This window comes from Candida dubliniensis, chromosome 5 (genome assembly GCF_000026945.1).
Source record: "Candida dubliniensis CD36 chromosome 5, complete sequence".
NCBI lineage: Eukaryota > Fungi > Ascomycota > Pichiomycetes > Serinales > Debaryomycetaceae > Candida > Candida dubliniensis.
Window position 1 is genome coordinate 1,184,396 of NC_012864.1, and position 20,542 is coordinate 1,204,937.

The 20,542-nt window shown below is 35.7% G+C and overlaps 17 protein-coding genes across 17 annotated transcripts; 8 read left to right on the forward strand and 9 right to left on the reverse strand. All coding sequences in view use genetic code 12, as the record gives it.

The window, feature by feature from the left end:
- Positions 1–519: 519 nt before the first annotated feature.
- On the forward strand, positions 520–1,743 carry CD36_54780 (esterase/lipase, putative; the record flags this gene model as incomplete). Its single annotated transcript, XM_002420727.1, has 1 exon — positions 520–1,743. One exon carries the CDS (start codon positions 520–522, stop codon positions 1,741–1,743), a length of 1,224 nt encoding a protein of 407 aa, XP_002420772.1.
- Positions 1,744–2,591: 848 nt separating this feature from the next.
- On the forward strand, positions 2,592–3,509 carry CD36_54790 (G1/S-specific cyclin, putative; the record flags this gene model as incomplete). Its single annotated transcript, XM_002420728.1, has 1 exon — positions 2,592–3,509. The coding sequence occupies one exon, from the start codon at positions 2,592–2,594 to the stop codon at positions 3,507–3,509; it is 918 nt and encodes a 305-aa protein (XP_002420773.1).
- A 61-nt stretch (positions 3,510–3,570) lies between these two features.
- Positions 3,571–4,923, reverse strand: CD36_54800 (putative uncharacterized protein yhr045w homologue, putative; the record flags this gene model as incomplete). The annotated part of the gene is made up of 1 exon (XM_002420729.1): positions 3,571–4,923. The coding sequence occupies one exon, from the start codon at positions 4,921–4,923 to the stop codon at positions 3,571–3,573; it is 1,353 nt and encodes a 450-aa protein (XP_002420774.1).
- Positions 4,924–5,208: 285 nt separating this feature from the next.
- Positions 5,209–6,657, forward strand: CD36_54810 (calcineurin-like phosphoesterase, putative; the record flags this gene model as incomplete). Its single annotated transcript, XM_002420730.1, has 1 exon — positions 5,209–6,657. The coding sequence occupies one exon, from the start codon at positions 5,209–5,211 to the stop codon at positions 6,655–6,657; it is 1,449 nt and encodes a 482-aa protein (XP_002420775.1).
- A 207-nt stretch (positions 6,658–6,864) lies between these two features.
- CD36_54820 (G-protein alpha subunit, putative) lies at positions 6,865–8,154 on the forward strand (the record flags this gene model as incomplete). The annotated part of the gene is made up of 1 exon (XM_002420731.1): positions 6,865–8,154. The coding sequence occupies one exon, from the start codon at positions 6,865–6,867 to the stop codon at positions 8,152–8,154; it is 1,290 nt and encodes a 429-aa protein (XP_002420776.1).
- Positions 8,155–8,244: 90 nt separating this feature from the next.
- On the reverse strand, positions 8,245–9,564 carry CD36_54830 (core subunit of the ubiquinol-cytochrome-c reductase complex, mitochondrial precursor, putative; the record flags this gene model as incomplete). Its single annotated transcript, XM_002420732.1, has 1 exon — positions 8,245–9,564. One exon carries the CDS (start codon positions 9,562–9,564, stop codon positions 8,245–8,247), a length of 1,320 nt encoding a protein of 439 aa, XP_002420777.1.
- Positions 9,565–9,829: 265 nt separating this feature from the next.
- CD36_54840 (conserved hypothetical protein) lies at positions 9,830–10,780 on the reverse strand (the record flags this gene model as incomplete). The annotated part of the gene is made up of 1 exon (XM_002420733.1): positions 9,830–10,780. The coding sequence occupies one exon, from the start codon at positions 10,778–10,780 to the stop codon at positions 9,830–9,832; it is 951 nt and encodes a 316-aa protein (XP_002420778.1).
- A 191-nt stretch (positions 10,781–10,971) lies between these two features.
- On the reverse strand, positions 10,972–11,727 carry CD36_54850 (mitochondrial 37S ribosomal protein RSM7; the record flags this gene model as incomplete). Its single annotated transcript, XM_002420734.1, has 1 exon — positions 10,972–11,727. One exon carries the CDS (start codon positions 11,725–11,727, stop codon positions 10,972–10,974), a length of 756 nt encoding a protein of 251 aa, XP_002420779.1.
- A 147-nt stretch (positions 11,728–11,874) lies between these two features.
- On the forward strand, positions 11,875–12,495 carry CD36_54860 (conserved hypothetical protein; the record flags this gene model as incomplete). Its single annotated transcript, XM_002420735.1, has 1 exon — positions 11,875–12,495. The coding sequence occupies one exon, from the start codon at positions 11,875–11,877 to the stop codon at positions 12,493–12,495; it is 621 nt and encodes a 206-aa protein (XP_002420780.1).
- A 70-nt stretch (positions 12,496–12,565) lies between these two features.
- Positions 12,566–13,477, reverse strand: CD36_54870 (conserved hypothetical protein; the record flags this gene model as incomplete). The annotated part of the gene is made up of 1 exon (XM_002420736.1): positions 12,566–13,477. The coding sequence occupies one exon, from the start codon at positions 13,475–13,477 to the stop codon at positions 12,566–12,568; it is 912 nt and encodes a 303-aa protein (XP_002420781.1).
- Positions 13,478–13,648: 171 nt separating this feature from the next.
- Positions 13,649–14,143, reverse strand: CD36_54880 (succinate dehydrogenase [ubiquinone] cytochrome b small subunit, mitochondrial precursor, putative; the record flags this gene model as incomplete). The annotated part of the gene is made up of 1 exon (XM_002420737.1): positions 13,649–14,143. One exon carries the CDS (start codon positions 14,141–14,143, stop codon positions 13,649–13,651), a length of 495 nt encoding a protein of 164 aa, XP_002420782.1.
- A 162-nt stretch (positions 14,144–14,305) lies between these two features.
- On the reverse strand, positions 14,306–14,653 carry CD36_54890 (mitochondrial 37S ribosomal protein MRP2; the record flags this gene model as incomplete). The annotated part of the gene is made up of 1 exon (XM_002420738.1): positions 14,306–14,653. One exon carries the CDS (start codon positions 14,651–14,653, stop codon positions 14,306–14,308), a length of 348 nt encoding a protein of 115 aa, XP_002420783.1.
- Positions 14,654–15,118: 465 nt separating this feature from the next.
- CD36_54900 (riboflavin synthase alpha chain, putative) lies at positions 15,119–15,832 on the forward strand (the record flags this gene model as incomplete). Its single annotated transcript, XM_002420739.1, has 1 exon — positions 15,119–15,832. The coding sequence occupies one exon, from the start codon at positions 15,119–15,121 to the stop codon at positions 15,830–15,832; it is 714 nt and encodes a 237-aa protein (XP_002420784.1).
- Positions 15,833–16,017: 185 nt separating this feature from the next.
- On the forward strand, positions 16,018–16,608 carry CD36_54910 (proteasome subunit, putative; the record flags this gene model as incomplete). Its single annotated transcript, XM_002420740.1, has 1 exon — positions 16,018–16,608. The coding sequence occupies one exon, from the start codon at positions 16,018–16,020 to the stop codon at positions 16,606–16,608; it is 591 nt and encodes a 196-aa protein (XP_002420785.1).
- Positions 16,609–16,642: 34 nt separating this feature from the next.
- Positions 16,643–17,539, reverse strand: HIS1 (ATP phosphoribosyltransferase; the record flags this gene model as incomplete). Its single annotated transcript, XM_002420741.1, has 1 exon — positions 16,643–17,539. The coding sequence occupies one exon, from the start codon at positions 17,537–17,539 to the stop codon at positions 16,643–16,645; it is 897 nt and encodes a 298-aa protein (XP_002420786.1).
- A 222-nt stretch (positions 17,540–17,761) lies between these two features.
- On the reverse strand, positions 17,762–18,745 carry CD36_54930 (cis-prenyltransferase, putative; the record flags this gene model as incomplete). Its single annotated transcript, XM_002420742.1, has 1 exon — positions 17,762–18,745. The coding sequence occupies one exon, from the start codon at positions 18,743–18,745 to the stop codon at positions 17,762–17,764; it is 984 nt and encodes a 327-aa protein (XP_002420787.1).
- A 504-nt stretch (positions 18,746–19,249) lies between these two features.
- CD36_54940 (ribosome assembly protein, putative) lies at positions 19,250–20,491 on the forward strand (the record flags this gene model as incomplete). Its single annotated transcript, XM_002420743.1, has 1 exon — positions 19,250–20,491. One exon carries the CDS (start codon positions 19,250–19,252, stop codon positions 20,489–20,491), a length of 1,242 nt encoding a protein of 413 aa, XP_002420788.1.
- Positions 20,492–20,542: the final 51 nt, after the last annotated feature.

The following is a 20,542-nucleotide window of genomic DNA, read 5'->3' on the forward strand; positions in this document are numbered from 1 at the left end:
TAGTCGGCCACTTAACTTTATATGGGGCAAAAGCCTTGGATCGATGTTTAACACAATTCTAATAATTAAACATTCGTTGATACGTCCAAATGTACATAGTTTAACCATAGTATTGGTGGTTAAAGATATCAGAATTAATGAGCATGCAAGACAATATCTGTTTCAAAAACGTTTGATCTTTTAAACAATGTTTGAAGATATCAATCCACTAGATTGTCAATTCTGAGGTGCCGTATCACACAAAAGTAAGGATTTCTGGAATTGTTGATAGAATGCAGAAGAACAAATTAAAATAGTGCAGGGGATAAATAACCGATTCTAGGTCTGCAACATTCCCCCACTAATGGATTACAAATATGAAAATTACACATTTTCTCACCAGGAACAATCTTCCAATAAGTGGGAACAAGAGCAATTATACACCACAAGTTTGTGTATAAATAGCACCGGATTTTTCCCAAGTGTAGTGAATATACTCTCAGGTTTTACTTAAACAAATACTATCAAAAACAATTTCCCATGATTTCTTTAAGAGCGTTATTTGATCTTGCTACGTTGCCACTTAAATTATTGATAGTATTGTTGAAGTATCCTATTTTCGGTGGTGTCAATAAGAGATACAAGAATGATTTGGCCAATTCATTGAAAGTTATTCTTTGTCGTTCTTTAATTAATTTCCCTGTTAAAGATACCCCAATTTTTGCAACCACACCAACTGGTGACATGATTAACAAGGGAATTGGTAAATCTTATCCTCATCGAACAAGATTGCCACACTTTGGTGAGAAATTTGATAAGCAAAGTTATTGGCTTGTTGAAAGCAAGAACAGGAAACCCAATGATCCAGTATTGATTTACTTACATGGTGGTGGTTATTTCCTTGATGTTGCACCTCAACAGATTGAAACTTTATTGAGTATTTATCATTTGTTAGAACCAGCAAAGAAACAGAGATTCTCGATCCTTGTATTGAATTATAATTTAACATCGAAAGGTTATCCTGTTCCACACCAATTGGCCCAGTTAGTTGAAACCTACACTTCTTTAGTTAAGGGTGGGGCGGAGAATCTTTTATTGATGGGTGATTCGGCAGGTGGTAACTTGGCTGTGACTTTTACCCAATACTTGAGATTGAATAAAACAGGTTTACCTTATCCCAAAAGTATTATCTTGGTTAGTCCTTGGGTCAAATTAATTCCTGAAGTGTATCAAAATACCCCAGGTCATTCATATTATAATTATTCCGCTAACGATGTAGTCCAATATGATCGGTTTTCCAGTGCAGAAGTTTATGAAGGTACTCTTGGTGACACAAAACTCAAATTGTTGACTGTTTCTCCAGGAAATTGTCCTTATGATCTGAAAGACTGGGAAGACATTGATACTTTCAAAAAACCAGGGTATTCAGTGTTTGTTCTTGCTGGAGAACACGAATCGTTCCGTGACGATATTTTGGAGTGGTCTAAATACACTTTGGATTATCCTATTCCTTCAAGCTTGGGGGACTCTGGTGGTGTCTACAACCCCAAGATCCATAAATATATTAGAAACAACAAAGGTTCTGCTTATGTCGATGTAAATATCGAACCTTTAGGTGTTCATGATCTTTGCTTTTTTGAAAATTTGTTGCTTTCAAAATTAGAAAATGACCCTAGTTTGACTATTGATGGTGTTGATCCAAAGCAGTTTTTTGCTGTTGTTAATATAGTCAAATTTCTTGATACTGTTTTGCCAGGAAATTAACCAGTCTGGCGCTTTTTTGTAGTTGTGTATGTTTGTTATAGCAAATATATCTTTATTAGAGTAAATACTTATGAATCATAGTAACCTTTTTGCCGTTATCGGAGACGATATTTGGTGGCTAATGCGAACAACCAAAAATAAAAAGGAGAAAATTTGGTTAAAAATTTCAACCAAAATATTTTCACGACTTTTGCAGCACCGGTCAATATTACTCATAGATGACAACTTCGCAAACGGCAACTAATAATAATCACTATTGTATATATATATTCTAATACATACAAGCAACATAGAAACAGAAATGTAAAATATTATTGTTGAGTAATTAATATTGATGGCAAATGTCCAACTCCACACAAACTATTTTGTGATCTATCTCCATTTGATGATGCAATCTTGTGTGAAATTTGTGTCTCCATTGCAGTGGAAGTCACGACATTTTTGTTATTGTGGTGGTGGTGGTGGTGGGTGAGTTTGACTCATTTTTCTTTTCTCTTATCGCCTTGTAATGAAAAAAAAAAGAAATGACTTTATCAGTAGCCACAGCTATCTGCAGGAGAGGTTGAAAAAAATGAGTAATTCTTCTTTTTTAGTTATTGTGTAAGTTTACTGAGGTTCCATCAACCTCTACTAAACTTTATATATATAAATCTATTTTATCCACAGTTTTTCCTATCAATCCTTTTTCAGTTATAACATATAAACAACTATCAACCATACTATTTATAAACATACATGCACTTTATTTGACTAGAATCTATTAAAAAATTACTGAGAATAACCTTTATTAACTATCTTTCTGTTTCCTGCTCCTGATCCTGATCCAACTGTCTTACTTTTATTATACAATGCAATCTCCAACTTCCCCTGTTTCTTATACAGAAACATCTGTATCATCCTTTTCAAAGGAACCAACCAAAACAACTACATCAAGTCACCCATTACCACATGCCAACTTATTGACTCCCCCAACCTTAACTCCCCCAACTATTACATCCGATTTGCCAACATCTACTTTATCACCAAATCACCACAACTACTATACTCATTATTTAAATAAAGCACAATTCAATTCTATTCTAGTCAACTGTTCCATTAATTTATTAAAAATTTTGTACAAAGACCAGAAATTTGATGAAAAATCAATCAAATTATTCATTATCGAAATACTTAGAAGATCAAAAACTTCGATTCAATCACTTCAATTAAGTTGCTTTTACATTTATAAATTAATTGTTGTCAAAGAAAAAATCACTTTTGATGCCAAAAAATTGTTTCTTGGATTGATTATAATTAGTTCTAAATTCAATCAAGATTATAATTATTCGTTCAAGTCTTGGTGTAAAATCTGTGGATTAAATGAAAAGTCAAATGTCAAACAATTGATTCATATTGAATCAACAATTCTTCAATGGTTGAAATTTGATTTATGTTTAATTGGATCAAAATATGAAAACTGGTGTAATTTACTATTGATTTTTGGTTACGATTTTATTAAATATCAATTAATCTTTGATAATAGAACTGAAATAGTTTGGAATCAAGAAATTAAGGATAAAATTAACAGTTGGCAAGGTTTTTTCAATCAATTGAATTTAGATAATTTGAATATCATTAATGTTAATTTTAATAATTATTTTAATAACCAATTGAACAAGAAAGTTTTCGTTGTCAAAGACGAGCAACCAACTATCTTGTTGAAAAAGAGAAGTTCTACAAGTTTATTTGATGGCGACCAACCGGTTTCCAAAAAAGTAAAGGTCTAGCAACTGATTATTGTTGTTTGGCAGAAAATGAACTTTTTTATACATATATAGGCTAGTATTATCATAAAACATATAAACAACCATCACTACCCCATTTCCCCTTAACTATGCTTATGGGCATAAATCCATCGTTGTCCTTCGGTTGCAACTTTTCTTGTTGGCCATTAACAACATTCAAAGTCTTACCAATGGTGTATCCTCTGACCAGTAGATTCCCCCACTTATCCTGTAAATTGATTAATTTAATTTCCAACGATTGGGCAATACACCCAACTTTGTTGACTTTGATATTGAATTGTCGGTAATCATAGTAATCAGTAAGGATAACAGGACCAACAATATTATAATAACATAATTCTTTCACAACTCTAGCTTGGTGTTGGATTCTAATTGTATTCAAATCATACAACGATAATGCAGATTTCTTATTGATTGAAGTGCCAATGTAAATTAACTTTTTGTTATTTTTAAATGGAAATATACCTTTTGTTAACAAGTATCGTTGAAACCTTTCTATAATGGTATCACTCTCATTGCTAACAAACTGCAATTTCAGTTCTGGGACGGAAATAATTGCCGCATTAGAATCGACTTCGGAAAACTTGTCACAAATGGTTATGGTGCAATTCAATATTAGCCCCGTCAATAATTTAACAATCAAGTTGGTGATATCCTCGTTGGTCGAATTGCTCAACACAATCACCAATTTTGAATTTTTGTAAAGATCTGAATTTGGCAAATGTTTAATTGTAGATGCAACTCCACTGACTACATTCAATTGTGTAAAATCAACAATAGATTTTATTCCTTGTGATATTTGATTGTGTAATCTAATGGCAATACCTCTATCCTTCTCTGGTGTATATTTATTAATGAACTCGTAAGAACTTTTTTGCGGCGAAGATGGGAGGTTTAGCTTAGAAATATCAATGGCATTATCAGAAGTTGGCTTGTCGATATAAAATTCAACAGTCAATTGCTTAACAAATCCAACAAACAATACAACCAACCACTTACTATCAATTTTATAGTCCTTAGGGATAGAAATAACTTTGTGTGAACCCAATTGTAAATTTTCAATACAGTAATTAATGTATCCAATAGTAATTAAATCATTGTCAATGGTTATACCTCTGTCGCCCTTTTTGGCAAACTGAATCGCTATTCCCCAAATATCATTCAAGTTCCCACTTCTTAATTTATACGAATCGTATCTAATATCCAACCCGACTCTTATGTGACTGGTTTTGTTGGAATGATAAATCGGCGATTCATTGGATAATCGAGTGGGTTCCATAATTGACTGTTCTTGTAAATACAAATCAGGCACATCTTGAAAATAGTGTAATGAGTAGATCCCTAAATATACAAGAGCCAAAAGCCCACATACTATAACCAATACATCTTGCGTCATGATCAATTTACTTGTTTGAGAGTGAAAAGAAAAGTGATGAAATTAAAATACATCGTGAAATGATTCGTACCGTATTGGGAGCATCGATGCACCTCAGATGACGCGGAACGAGATAAAATGTGGACCAAGACACGACAAAATCTATTCGTGTCACGTTGAACAAAAAAAAAAAAAAACAACATGATTGAACAACAACAATAAAGGAAAAAAAAAAAAAAAAAACCCTTCATAATAAACACATTCATTTTTATTTCAATACAATTATATTTGTTAATTATCGCCCAAATGTTAAAACTTAAGAGCACTCATTTCTTGCTGTTAATACTACTAGCGATATGGGTGTTGACTTTTTATTTACAAGAACGATACTTGACGGCCACAACAATTCTGAAATGTCAATGGCCGCAGTTATCCTCCACGCTGTCACAAACAAATATCTTGTTGATTGCTGATCCTCAACTAATAGATAATCACACTTATCCTGGCCGAAACGAACTATTATTGAAATTGTCAAAACATACTGTTGATACTTATATCAAAAAAAACTATAACGAGTTACTTGATCATTTACAACCCAACTATATAATGTTTCTAGGCGATTTGCTAGATAATGGGAGAGACGCCACAGATGAATATTTTGCTCAAGAATACAATCGATTTAAAAGAATTTTTAGACCACTGGATAAAATGCTTTTAAACGTACCAGGAAACCATGATATTGGATTTGGGAATGGTGTGAAAATACCGATGAGGACGCGATTTGAAAAATCGTTTGGTTTGGTAAATACTATTGTCGATATTGATGGAGTCGATTTTATAATATTAGACACATTAAGCATTTCAAGCTCGGAAGAGGCCATCAACAAACAACTGAAAGACTTTTTGTACAGTATTGCCCAAGAAAAAGCAAAACCAAGAATACTACTTACACACGTCCCCTTATATAGAGATCCTAGTTTATCATGTGGACCATTAAGGGAATCCAAGACATTTGATGTTAATGGATATGGGTACCAGTATAAAAATTCCGTCGAGGAATCATTGTCAAGAGAGATATTGAATCAAATTCAACCCGACATAACATTTACGGGAGATGATCATGATTATTGTGATATTGAACATGAAAATGGATATAGGGAAGTTACAGTCAAATCAATTAGTATGGCAATGGGCAAGAAGTACCCAGCGGTACAGTTATTGAGTATTAAAAATAAAGATACCTTCAAAATGGAAACAGACATTTGTTTCTTACAAACCCCATATATCAATGTTGCTAATTATGTGGTACTCGCAATAGTTTCAAGCATACTCATTTTTTGGTGGAATTTAAAGACCAAACTTGCAAGATACACATATACTTCTATTTTGCCATTGCATGATGTGGTCAATATTCCATTTGAACACACGAAAAAGCTTCATAGATTTATTAAAGAACAGGATGAAGAACACACGGAACAAAAACATATGGACATTTCCTTACCGGTTTCTTCCTCATCGAATGCATATTCATTACCCAGTTCCATACCTCAGTACACATTTACACAATCTTCAAGACCACAGTTTGTTACAAAATTCAACAATACAAGACTAGGGAAAATATATATACTAAACAAGAGGCGAATCTTTGCGTTTATAAAAAGATACAGTTTGGTCAGTTTTTTCAAACAGAGTTTGATGTTGGGTATTCTGGTGGTCAGCATTTATTACATAGGATTTGTGTTAACTTTGTATTGAGAGTAGTGTTGTAGTGGTAACATATCGTGCATGAAAGAGCATTTTTTTTTTTTTTTGTTTGATGTGATTTTTAACATGGCTGCGGGAAAGAGAAATTACAGGAAAACGTTGATGTTTCAGTTTTCACCCCCCAAAAATGTAGGTAAAAAAAAAAAAAAAGAGTACACAAATTTCTTCCTTGATACACACCAATATTATCATTCAATCATGGGTTGTGGCGCTAGTGTTCCAATTGATGAAGATGAAATTGATCCATTTCTTCAAGATAAACGCATAAATGATGCTATTGAACAAAGTTTACAATTGCGTCAACAAAACTCGAAAAAGGGAGTCAAATTGTTGTTATTGGGTGCTGGAGAAAGTGGTAAATCGACTGTTTTAAAGCAATTGAAATTATTACATAAAGGTGGGTTTACCCAACAGGAAAGAAGACAATACTCTAATGTTATTTGGTGTGATGTTATCCAATCAATGAAAGTTTTAATCATTCAGGCAAGAAAATTGAAAATTAAATTAGATTGTGATCAACCCAATAATCCATTGATTCCTTATAAGCAGATTATATTACGCAGTGATCCTTTGAAACAAATCGATGCTGATATTGCTGGTGGCACAGATTTCTTGAATGATTTTGTTGTCAAGTATAGTGAAGAAAACAAAAACAAGAGAAGATTGAAAAGTACTGGGACAACTGATATATGGGGTAAAGACGATGATTCGCATATCAATTCAGATGCAATCAACCAGGCATTGGAACTGTCGTTGAATAACGATTCTGAACAGTTCACACGTCTTTCCATAGCTGAAGCTATCCATAAATTGTGGAAGTTGGACTCTGGTATCAAAAAATGTTTTGACAGATCAAATGAATTTCAATTGGAAGGTAGCGCTGACTATTATTTTGATAATGTTTTCAACTTTGCTGATACAAATTATTTGTCAACTGATTTGGATATCTTAAAGGGGAGAATTAAAACTACCGGTATCACCGAGACTGATTTTTTAATTAAATCATTTCAATTTAAAGTGTTAGATGCTGGTGGACAGCGTTCAGAACGTAAAAAATGGATACATTGTTTTGAGGATATCACTGCTGTTTTATTTGTTTTGGCTATATCTGAATATGATCAAAATTTATTTGAAGACGAACGAGTAAATAGAATGCATGAATCTATTGTTTTATTTGATTCACTATGCAACTCTAAATGGTTTGCCAACACTCCGTTCATATTATTTTTGAACAAAATTGATATTTTTGAAAACAAGATTAAGAAAAATCCGTTAAAGAATTATTTCCCGGACTACAATGGTAAACCGGATGACACCAATGAAGCGATCAAGTTTTTCGAAACGAATTTTTTGAAAATAAATCAAACTAATAAACCTATTTATGTTCACCGAACGTGTGCTACCGACTCCAAATCAATGAAATTTGTCTTGAGTGCAGTTACTGATATGATTGTGCAACAAAACTTGAAAAAAAGTGGTATTATGTAGCTGGGTTTGCCAAAACTTCTTACATAGTTGTACTTTACAATTACTGTTTATTTTATTGTTTGTGTTTATATCTATTTGTCGTACACTCGATTACCATCTCATCATGGCCATTTCATTTCTGTTTCTGTTGTAATCCAACAAATCTTCAATCAAACCTGTACCGGAAATAACAATATCTCTGTCCCAGACCTTGGATTTACCCCATTCCTTAACATCATTGACTTTAATGGCATCAATCTTGTCAAATGCTTCCCTTAATGATTGTCTGTGGCCCACCAATAAGACCTTTTCAGCGATATCAGAGGTGACAGCAGAGGAATCAGCTAATTCTTTTGCCAAAGCAGTCTTGACTTGGGCCTTGGCACGGGCAACTTCAGCTTCGGAAATTGAGATAGATAATCTGTTCCATTCTTTCAATGAAAAGTGGGTGAAATCGTCGATGGTAAATTTGTCAGCAATTTCGGCATAGTAACCCCAAATACCAGTGTCGGAGAATGATTTAGAGTAGTGGTTGTATGACTCAACAATGTTGTATTCTTGAACAATAGATGCTAATTTTGGCGAAGTGAATTTGGCAATGGTAGAATGCAAGTAGAAATCACCGTAAATGGCAGCAGCAACTTTGGCCAAATAGTAGTTTGGTGAGTTTAAGCCTTCACCATGAACAGCAATGGAAATATAAGCTTTTGGCAAAGTGTCGTCTCTCATTCTGACTTCAGAACCCAAGAAAGATGCTGGCTTGATTTCAGGTTTAACACCTTCGGCAATCTTCAAGTTAGCTTCAATGGCATCGGCTAATTTATCGTGATCAAAATTACCAGAGGCAGCAATGACCGTGTTGTTGTTAACCAAGTGTTTGGCCAAGTGACGCAAAGAGTCTTGGTTTTCCAAATTTTCAACTGACTCGGTAGTACCCAAAGTTGGCAAAGCCAAAGAATAACCTTGGAAGGCCGAAGAGTACAAGTGGCTCAAAACTTTGGATCTTGGGTCAGCTTCAACAGCACTAGCTTGAGCAGATAAGTATTGTTTATGTTTTGTCAAGTCGGTTTTTTCAACAGTATCAACAGCGTTGGAGGCAATGGAAGCAATTAATTTACCGGCTTCAGTGATGTTGTCGTTGGTGGTTTGAGCAATAATACCATTGAATTCTCTTTCGTTCTTGGCAGTCAACAAACTACCCTTAGCAGATTGTGAGGCTAAAACGTTGGTGGTCAATGCAGAAACACCATTACAGTGTGAATGTTCTGATCTTGAACCAGCACCGAAAAATAAACCTACTGATGAGGTTTTAGCTGCTGGGTTGGTTTCAGTTGCAACTGTCACACCATTGGACAAAGTAGTGTATTTAATACCAGTTGTATATAAACGACGAGATGTCAAACTCTTTAAAGCTGATGATCCACGAATCATATTGTTATTGCAAAAAAAATTGTTGTTGAATAGGTGTTGTGAATGTTTGTCGGTTTGATAAACTGTGAAATTTCCAACCAAACAATTTTTTTTACTCTTAAAGTTTTTTTTTTCTTGGTTTGGCTTCTTCCCTCAATGTAGAATTTCTAGCCAATTAAAAATTATGAAATTACGCACGCAGAGAAGAATAGAGTAGTGCACTAACCGAGAAATACTTGTGTAACAGAGATATGTATTGGTAGCGTAAGAAAAACGGGTCTGTGCTTTATTGGTTGAAAATATCCTCATTTTCATTATTGGTAATGGTTTTCACTTTTGCATTAATAAAGTCGCCCCTTATGTTTTGATTATTTACTACTGGAATATTGGAACTTCCTGTGGATAATCTTGCAGCAGACAATGACACGTCATTTAGTACTAGTTTCCAAATCCTGTCTGTGCCTTTAACTTTATCTGGCGCTATTTCATCATCATTTACAATGTCCGTTGCTTGGATATCTGGAGGGGTAAACGTTTCTATATTTGAAGATATTGTAGCAACTGTATCATTCCCTTGGCCCGTGACTTTGGAGAAATTGTTGATGACAAAATCATACAATTTTTCTTTAACATTATGGTTTTTCTTGTTTGTGGAGGATTCTGGAGAAATCTTTTCAAAAGTGTGGCAATGGCAAGTACAGGGAAAAGACACTGGTGATATAGAGCTTCCAGAAAAATAATCGTCTGTGGTTATCAGCATATCCAAAAGTGGTTCAAATTGTTCTATTGGTTCCTGAGCGGTATTGATTTGATTGTAGACAATTTCTTGATGTTGCTCCTCACTTGAAGTGTTGGTAGCCAATTCTAATCGGAAAGTCAGAAAATACCCTTCACCAAAATTAGGTTCACTATAGCTTCTCTTGAGTGAATGGTGAGCTTTTACGGAGACATCGTTGATGTATTCAAACGAAGTATAGTCTCTTTCATTACAGTTGGCGCAATATTGGGATTCTTCGTATTCATTTTCTAAATGCAAGAAAGGCTTATCATTATTAGTCAAGCATGGATCTCTTGGAAACGTTCGCAAGGAAAGTAGTTGTTGGTTTTGTATTCTAGATTGGATTACTCGAGGATTTTTATCAGTACTATAATACCTTTGTCTGTATGCAACTAGTAAATGATTGAAACGAAACCTCAATTCACGATACTTCTGCAGTATTGATTCCATTTTTAGCATGTTAGCCAAAGAAAGACCAATATGGATCTAAAAGCAAACTGTTTGTGATGATATTGCAAGAGCTATTTTTTTTTTTTTTTTGGTATTTTTTTTGCAATTTTTTTGTGACAAAACTTTTAGCATATCTATAGAACCATTTAGGTAAAAAAAAAAAAAATTATTTACATTGACCTATTTACAAAATGTCTTACTTAAAGATTTATATAAGCTCTTTGTTGTGTAGCTTGTTTATGCATTTGCGCCTTCTTGTCGTAACCACTAGATTTTCCTTGGTATGCATTTATTATTTCTTCGGCCAATCTGACAGAAAAATCATTTGACTTTCTAGAGTTTGATGCTTCTAAAATCCATTTAATAGCAAATCTGTTTCTTTGTTTCTCATTTAATGGAATTGGAACAACTCTCTTTTTAGCAACCCCAGTAGACATGGTTTTTGTATTCACCAATGGTCCCAATTTATCCAAGGTTTCTCTCAACACTTCAATAGGGTCTTGTCTTAATTTTAATTGAACAATATACAATGCACGACTCACAACTTTTTGGGCCCTGGCCTTTTTACCATGTCTCATAATAAGGTTGGTTAAGTTGTCAACAGTTGGATCTGATCGTAATGGGATTTTCTTGTTGGCATATTTTTTGGTTTCTTCGATTTGGTCAACAGTAGGTTCATATGTCTGTTTTAAAAACTGTTGCGGTTGGCTTAATTGGCCCAAATAGATTTCTTCAGGAGTTTCATGAGATGTTTTACCCGATTTTAATTGTTTAACGGCATCTATCCAGTTGTCCAAATCTTTTTCGGTAATGGAGTCCTTGTTCAAAGGATATATCTCAGCCAATAATGGTTGTTTGGGGATTTTAGATGTGCTATTAAATCTTACGGGAACACAGGACAATATAGAAGCTCTAGGCACACGAGATGCACCAGCAAGAGCTCTGATCAACGACATGATGTTGTGGTGTTGTTGAAGTGTGGTCCTTGAGTAAGAAAAGAAGAAAATTTTTCTATTTTTTCTGTTTGCTAGGGTTAGTCGTGCAGTTACGAACAAAATAAAAATACTCCAACACTGAACACCAGAATAACCAACTCCTTAAAAATGGCCTTTGAACTTCCCAAGTTGGACTCTGAATTGGAGAATGAATTGCAAATCATCATTCAAAACAAGACATTTGATGCATCAAAGTCACAATTACAATGGAGCGATGGGATATTACCCAAACTTATAACGCGATTAAATGAATTGGCGGCACTATCGAAAGACGGAGAACGATTTGGTAATCCCAAAGGAATTGACTTCATAACGGAAATAGAAGCAACCAATGAGACGATAACAAACCATTTAGCAAATCAAATGTGCTTGTCACCACCATTCACTATTTATCGACTTGCAGAGTTGATTGCAGATCCCAATAATCAAGGCTACAGCATAACCAATAACGAACAGCTATTTAAATATTTCAACTCATTGAAACAAGTGTGCATTGTTTCTTCAAGTGTATCAGAGTTTCCACCAGTCAAAAATGCTGATGAGATAAATGGTAATGACAAAAAAGAGAGTTTTGGTTTGGTGGCGGAGAACATGTCACTAGTGGAGATTCCTTGGTTAAAGACATCCAAAAATACACCACATATCGCAATTAATGATTCACCACCTCTTAAGCGGAACAAAGAAGAGGAAAATTGTACGGTAACCGAACCTAAAAAAGCTAAAAGCTAAAGAGGAAGTAAACAACTGGATAGGTTTCTTTTATTGTTTAAATTATATAATTTTGGCAAATCTTAACAGGCTAAAATCTTCTTGGAGATCTCGAAGGGGACCTTGATCTATTTCTACCTCTTGATGGCATATAAGTATCTGTTCTTCTGTTAGTTCCATTTGGCACGTAGCTGTCGGTTCTTCTTGGGGGCCCATTGTAAGGTCTATCGTGGTATCTTCTTGGTGGGCCTCTTCTAGTTGGCACGTATCTTGGAATGTAATCACTGTTCAACAATGTATGCGAGGCAACTGTATCTCCATCTCTTTGCTCAAACTCCAATTTCCATTTACCATCTCTTGGTCCTTTATCTTCTTCAAATGTCCATTGGTTTATGGCTTTGACAGGTATATACTCCACATACAATGGAATTCTTTCTGTAACATATTCTCTTGGTTCCAATGGAGGAGGCAAGGTCTCTCTTTGCTCTTCATTCAACCTCTCCAACTCCTGTTCGTATAATCCCTTTTGTTCCTCGAAACGCTTAATTTCTTTTTCTTCAAACTCCACTTTCAATCTGTTTTCCTCCTCTTCAGATGGATAGACAGTGTTCAATAGCTTGGAACGCATGTATACCGCACCGTGCTCGTTGCTTACCAAAACAATGGCATGAGTTCTGCCCCTGCTTAACCATGCCCTCTCAATTATAAAAGAACCTTCTTCTCTTGCCAAATCTCGCAAGTACAGCTGAAAGTGTGAAGCATTGATGGGACGACGTAAGTTACCAATAAACAATGCCCTTGTCTCATGAAACTCGCTGTCGTCTTTCACTTCGTAACGCACATCGAGATCTTGTTCTGGCTTTGACTCGTACTTTGGATCTGCAACATCAGGCAAGTCAAGGCCAACATAGTCTATTTTTCTTGGAGGCGGAGGCCTCTGATATTGTGGATAAGGTTGAGGCTCTCTCATAACCACATCTCTATCATATTCCGAATCACTCATGTTTCTAGGTACGGAGATGAAAATGGAATTTCAGTTGTTTATTTTGTTTTGTTTTGTTCCGCTTGCAATTTTTTTTTTTTTTGCTGGTTGGGAAAGGAGTGAAAAATGAAATTAGTCCTTGTATGTTAATTTTTCAATTACAAATATATATGAACTATATACAGTGAGCTATTATGCAGACCATAAGGATGACACTAAATCAAAGAGACCATTGCTTGTAGTTTCTAAAATGTAGATACCATACATTGCCACAAACGTCCCCAATGTCAACAATTTGCAAGCAGCACCGTACCAGAACCCATAGACTCGTTTTGGTATATAATCTATTATACATGACTTTATCCCAGCATGACAATGGAACAACAATAAAGTGGAAAAAACAGAATCAACTAACGGGAACTCGACGCCAGCTACAAATGGGGTCATAACCAACGGAAGCATGGTTATAGTAATAGCTCTTTCGTAAGTCCAGTGGTAACTACCCTCATAATATTCTGGTGATGGGGGTTTGTAGGCATCATTCACAGTCCCCACAATGTATCCTGGAGGCTGTGGTATTGTTTTGAATTTAGACCAGTCAGGTACCAATCTGAGTCTCCGAACACAATTAAGGCCTGGCTTTGTTAAAGGGATGGAGGTATGTGTGAACGTTTTTATCCTGAACATTCTATATTGTCTTGGTTGAGTGTTTAAATTTTTTTTTTTTTCAGTTTTGTTTTTTTTTTTCTTACGCTTATGGATGTGTTGAATTGTGCAGTTTAGTTGGTATGGCATTTATAAATCTATTTACATGTACACATGAATACTTATCAACAGTCGGTAATTTTATTACCAAGAAGCGACCTTGACTCCAGGAATCAAGCCAGCTCGAGCTCTATTTCTAAACTCAGTTCTATTCAATTTGAAATCACGGATAACTGATTTAGCATTTCCACTGGCAACACATCTATCCTTTATCTGTATGGCAGAAGTATACTTTGGCATGGAAGCTAACTGTAGCTGGGCTTCTACTCTTGCTCTTGCAGGTAACTCTTCATTTCTAGCAATGTACTTCAAAGCGTTTCTAGTAACCTCGTGCTCTGCAACTTGTAATCTTTTAAATTGATCTCTAAGTACTCTTGCATTCAAATGAGCATGCTTGGGTATTTCAAACTTAACTGGGAATCTGAATGGCATTGTTAAGGGTAGGTGGTAAGTTGGGTAAAGTAGTATTGGGTTTTAGAAAAAAAAAAAAAAAAAAATTGTTTTTGATGTTGACCACTGTTTGAAGAGTTGTGCAGTCCACACGACTAGGGGTGAACATCAAAAACTGGCCATAATGGACCGACGAATAAAATAACGTTACTATCACACACCACCACAGCCGTATGGTAAAGAAAGTTGTTTCAATTTTACACCTACAAATCAGAGAATAAAAAAAAAAAAAATACATTTCCCGTTAAAACGCTCTGAACTTACTATGATGTGCTGTTTATCTGTTTCCACTATGTATATGTCGTATTAGCTGTACAGCACGAGAAAAATCTATATGACCGATTTAGGCCAACTACTTCCTGTACTTTTTTTTTTTTTTTTGGAAAACTATAGTCTATTCTTTTTCTTTGCTTGAACAAACTACAATTACTTCTCTTTACTGCGATTATGTTTACTGGTCTTGTTGAAACAATTGGTACTGTTTTAGACTACTCAAAGCACGATGAATCCTCCACTGGAGGAGACGGAGTTTCTATTACCATTGGAAACTGTTCGGAAATCTTGGAAGATGTTAAGTTAGGCGATTCGATCTCCACAAATGGTGTTTGTTTAACTGTTACTGAATTCAATCTTGGAAGAACCTTGTTTAAAGTTGGTGTGGCCCCAGAGACTCTCCGCAGAACCAATCTTGGAGATTTGAGACATGGTGCTCCGGTCAATTTGGAAAGAGCCGTTACAAGTGAAGTTAGATTGGGAGGCCACATTGTTCAAGGACATGTTGACACCATTGCCACAATTGTGGACAAGAAATCTGACGGAAACGCTATCGCCTTTACTTTTGAATTGAGGGACAAAGAATTTATCAATTATATTGTCCACAAGGGGTTTATTGCCATTGACGGGGCCTCATTGACAGTCACAAATGTCGATCCTTCTAAAGCTCAATTCTCGATTATGTTGATTAGCTACAGCCAAGAAAAGGTTATATTAGCAAGAAAAGAAGTTGGCGAGACTGTCAACATTGAAGTCGATTTAACGGGTAAGTTTATTGAAAAACAGATTGAAATAAACTTAACCAGCCAAATTGAAAACAGCGACAGCCCATTGAACAAGTTGATCAGTTCTTTGGTTGAAAAGAAGGTTAAAGAATTTATCAAGTAATGAATTGTATAGCAAAAGTAATGTATTGAAGTGCCACCAGCGGGGGTGGGTATTGTGTGTACTAAAGTGCCAATCTCTACAGCACAAAAAAAAAAAAAACTACTTAACCTGAAAAACATTTGTTGAAGGCAAAAAAAAAGAAAACTTCACTTTTACCTTAACTAGCCAACTTTTTACCACCCACAATGGATATTATTTTAGGAATTAAAGTATCTGATGCCACCCTCGTTGCAACATCTAAGGCTGCCACAAGAGGTATTTCCATTTTGAAGGATACCGACGACAAAACAAGACATTTAAACGCACACAATTTAATAGCATATACTGGTGAAGCTGGTGATACTGTTCAGTTTGCCGAGTATGTTCAAGCTAACATTCAATTGTACTCCATGAGAGAGAATGACATTGAGTTATCCCCAAAAGCAACAGCTTCGTTTGTGAGAAACCAATTAGCTTCTTCGCTTAGATCTAGAAAACCATACCAAGTGAACTGTTTAATTGGAGGATACGATGTAAAGACAAATCAGCCGTCGTTGAATTGGATAGATTATTTAGGTACGCAAGTTGAACTTCCTTATGGTGCTCATGGCTACGCAGCATTTTACACAACATCCTTGTTAGATAAACATTATAGAAAGGACATGACAGTTGAAGATGGTTTGAAGTTAATGGACATGTGTGTCAAAGAATTACAAACGAGAATGCCCATTGATTTTAAAGGTGTGTACATCAAGGTGGTAGATAAAGATGGTATAAGACAGATTGAGTCAAATTGAAGTAAATCTATAAGTATGTATATATAGTATTTTATTAAACTCTACAATTTGATATCTCGAGCACCAATATATCTGTTGCGCCAGCTTTCTTCAATTCATCCATTACATTACCAATTTCCTTTCTGTTAACCATGGAAGAAATGGCAACCCAGTCATCTTCGTCGTCACTGTGTTTATCCAAAGTGGAGACAGTGGCTGCCCTTCTACCTGGAGTAATGGTTAAGCACTTTGATTGAATGGATTTTGGAGCATTGTAGTTACACAAGACATATTCCTGAGCCGCTAAAACACCTTGAAGTCTTTGGACAATTATGTTGACCATTTCTGGAAATTTGGTTTTCTTGGAGGAAATCAAATGAGCGGAAGTTTCCAATATGGTTTCGATCGCCTTTAATCCAGCAGCTTTCATGGTCTCTCCACTTTCAACTAAATCGACAATGGCGTCGGCAACACCCAATGCGCAAGAAGCCTCAACTGAACCACCAACGTATCTAATATTCGTAGGTTTGTCGGATAATTTCTTGAAATAGTCAGTACTCAACTTTGTAAAGGAGGATACAATCTTCTTTCCAACGAGTTGTTCGGGTTTTTCGTACTCGCCATTTGCAGGAACTTGGATCTGCAATTTACATGAGCCAAACTTCAAATCCAACAAATCCTCAATGTTGTCGAATTGGTCTGCTTCTTTGATCTGGTCTAACCCAGTTATACCCAAGTCACAATTACCTTCTCCAACGAAAACTGGAATATCGGCTGCAGGCAAAAAGATTAATGCAATTGGCAAGTTTGTGGAAAGGGCAATATCCAATCTATTAGATCTTCTAAACTGTATATCGGCACCGCTCAATAAGCTGCAGCATTTTTCATATAATCTGCCCTTTTTGGGAACAGCAAATAACAAACGATCGGGCAAATGATTGACTAAATCCATAGTGAATATGTAGGTGGTGTTAGAAGAAAAGTGGTATATATTTGGTGTGGGAAAAATCTTCACCAAAAAAAAAAAAAAATAAAAAAATTTCAATGACTCAATACATTTTTTTTTGTACCCGTTATCGCTTTGAGACACGTTTCAAAGAAACACCTGAAATAAACAAGGTGTACGTTTCAAAAAAAAAAAAAAAAACTATTGAATAAATAAAATACTGTCCTATTACTTTTTGCCTATATCTTCAACATCTTCTTCTTCGGATGTCACTGTATCCTCTTCAGTTCCTAAATTGTTACTACTAACTTCGGTCTCTTCGTCCTCCAGGTACCGGTCAAGCCCTGTAGCTCCATTTGGTGTGTTTATTAATTCTTCTTCCATTTGGCTCTTCACTACCAAGTTATTACTAACCCCATATCCATTTGGGTTTCCATACATGTATTTGTTAAACCCCCAGTTGAGTAAAATCTTGAGCATATCCCATGGTCTAAATGCCGGCCATAACTTGTCGACAAACACAACTGCACAATCTGGCGACACCGTTTGCCATAAAAGAAAGTCTGAAAGTCTAAATGTTCCTGATGTTCTTACTAGTAAATCCAATGGGGGCACATCTTTCGTATAAAGATGCTTGTCGATAGCCTCCTCGGTTATTTCAATACCACCTTTCGTCGCTTCGTCTACTACTGACTTGATCAGATGGGTTATCTCGTCTCTTGATGTATATGGGAAGCAGACATTCAACACAGCACGCTTATTGTTTTTAGTTATTTCTTCGGTTCTTTCAAGGATCTCTAACACATCTTTCGGCAAAAGTTTGGTATTTCCTAATATTCTGATTTTAACCCCATACTCCTCACACAACAATCCATGTTGGTTTATTTGCGTAAACTTGGATTTGGCTAATTCCATCAACCATTTGACCTCATATTGCAGTCTCTTGAAGTTTTCGATCGAAAATGCATAAACGGTGGCACATTTCACACCCAGCTCGTATAATAATTCTAGTATGCTTGCCATGGTATCAAACCCCAAGCTATGACCCTCTTTGATTTCTATTTTGTGTGTCTTGGCGTATCTTCTATTCCCATCCATGATTATACCAACATGTTGAGGCACTGGGCCAGTCATTATAATCTTACCAAGCATTTTCTTGCAAGTTAATAACACCTGTTTATAACCTGGAAATGTAGACACCCAATCTGACATAATAAACAAAAAATGTATACAAAATGTAATAAGCCTAGAAGTCTGATTTAAGAGTGGTATAAATAAATGATATGTCAGTTGTGTGGAAACTGTTAATCCACTTTTTTTTTTTTTTTTTTTCATTGGTGTGTCCCTTTCACTCCCCATTATTGTTGCTGACGCTAGAGAAGAAATTCTCTGCACAACCATTCCCATTGTATGGGTTGCATAATGGATGACTTGTGAATGGGCATTTACCAGAAAAAGAAATAACAACAATCAATGTACTACAACCTAATTGACTATGCCATGAGTGTTGGTTTTGGCCTATACGAATAGGTGGTGGTAATTACTGGCGTGATATTAGAACTTGTTATCCAACACTACCTGAGCCTCAACTTGCTCAACCAAGGAAAAAAAAAAAAAAAAAAAAAAAAAAAACTTTGGAACTCATCTTAATTTCTCATCCCAGATTACTATTTCAGGTAAGAGTTATACTTTCTTTTAAGCAAATATTCACAAAAAATGTCACACCAAGAAGACGTCGTTGACGATACTGAAGAAGAATACATCAATGTTAATGAAGTAGCTGAAGAAGTTGCTGATGATGATCAATATCAAGCGCCACCCGATGAAGAAGATGAGGAGATGGAAGAAGATGAGACTTTGGAGATCGACATGTCCAATAATTCATGGGCTTATTTCGATAAACACGCCGATAGTATATTTACCATTTTTTCACATCCTAAATTGCCAATGGTTTTGACTGGCGGTGGTGACAACACTGCATACTTATGGACCACACACACTCAACCACCAAGATTTGTTGGCGAGATTACTGGACACAAAGAGTCTGTTGTATCTGGAGGGTTTACTGCAGATGGGAAGTTTGTTGTTACCGCCGATATGAATGGCTTAATTCAAGTTTATAAAGCCACAAAGGGAGGTGAACAGTGGGTAAAGTTTGGGGAATTGGACGAAGTGGAGGAAGTCTTGTTTGTTACTGTGCATCCAACATTACCATTCTTTGCCTTTGGTGCCACCGATGGATCTATATGGGTTTATCAAATAGACGAGTCTAGTAAACTGCTAGTGCAAATCATGTCTGGGTTCTCTCACACGTTAGAGTGTAATGGAGCTGTATTTATACAAGGCAAAGATGAAAATGATTTGACTTTGGTCTCTATAAGTGAAGATGGAACTGTGGTGAATTGGAATTGTTTCACTGGCCAGGTGAATTATAAATTACAGCCGCACGACGACTTTAAAGGAGTTGAAAGTCCGTGGGTAACTGTCAAAGTTCACGGTAATCTTATTGCCATCGGTGGTAGAGATGGACAATTATCAATTATAAATAATGACACTGGTAAGATTGTTCATTCGCTCAAGACATTAGACAATGTCGATGATATTGCTGAACTTTCAATTGAAGCATTGAGCTGGTGTGAAAGCAAAAATATTAACCTATTAGCAGTGGGCTTGGTTTCCGGTGACGTTTTGTTATTTGACACTCAACAATGGAGATTAAGAAAGAATTTAAAGGTAGATGATGCCATCACTAAATTACAGTTTGTTGGTGAAACCCCCATTTTGGTAGGAAGTAGCATGGATGGTAAAATTTATAAATGGGATGCTAGAACTGGTGAGGAGTTGTTTGTGGGTGTTGGACATAACATGGGTGTATTAGATTTTGCTATTTTGGATGGAGGTAAAAAGTTAGTGACTGCTGGTGATGAAGGTGTTTCCTTGGTGTTTGTACATGAATAGGTCTATATAGTTGCAAAAGACTTTTTTGTGGTTAATACACTACTATAAGAC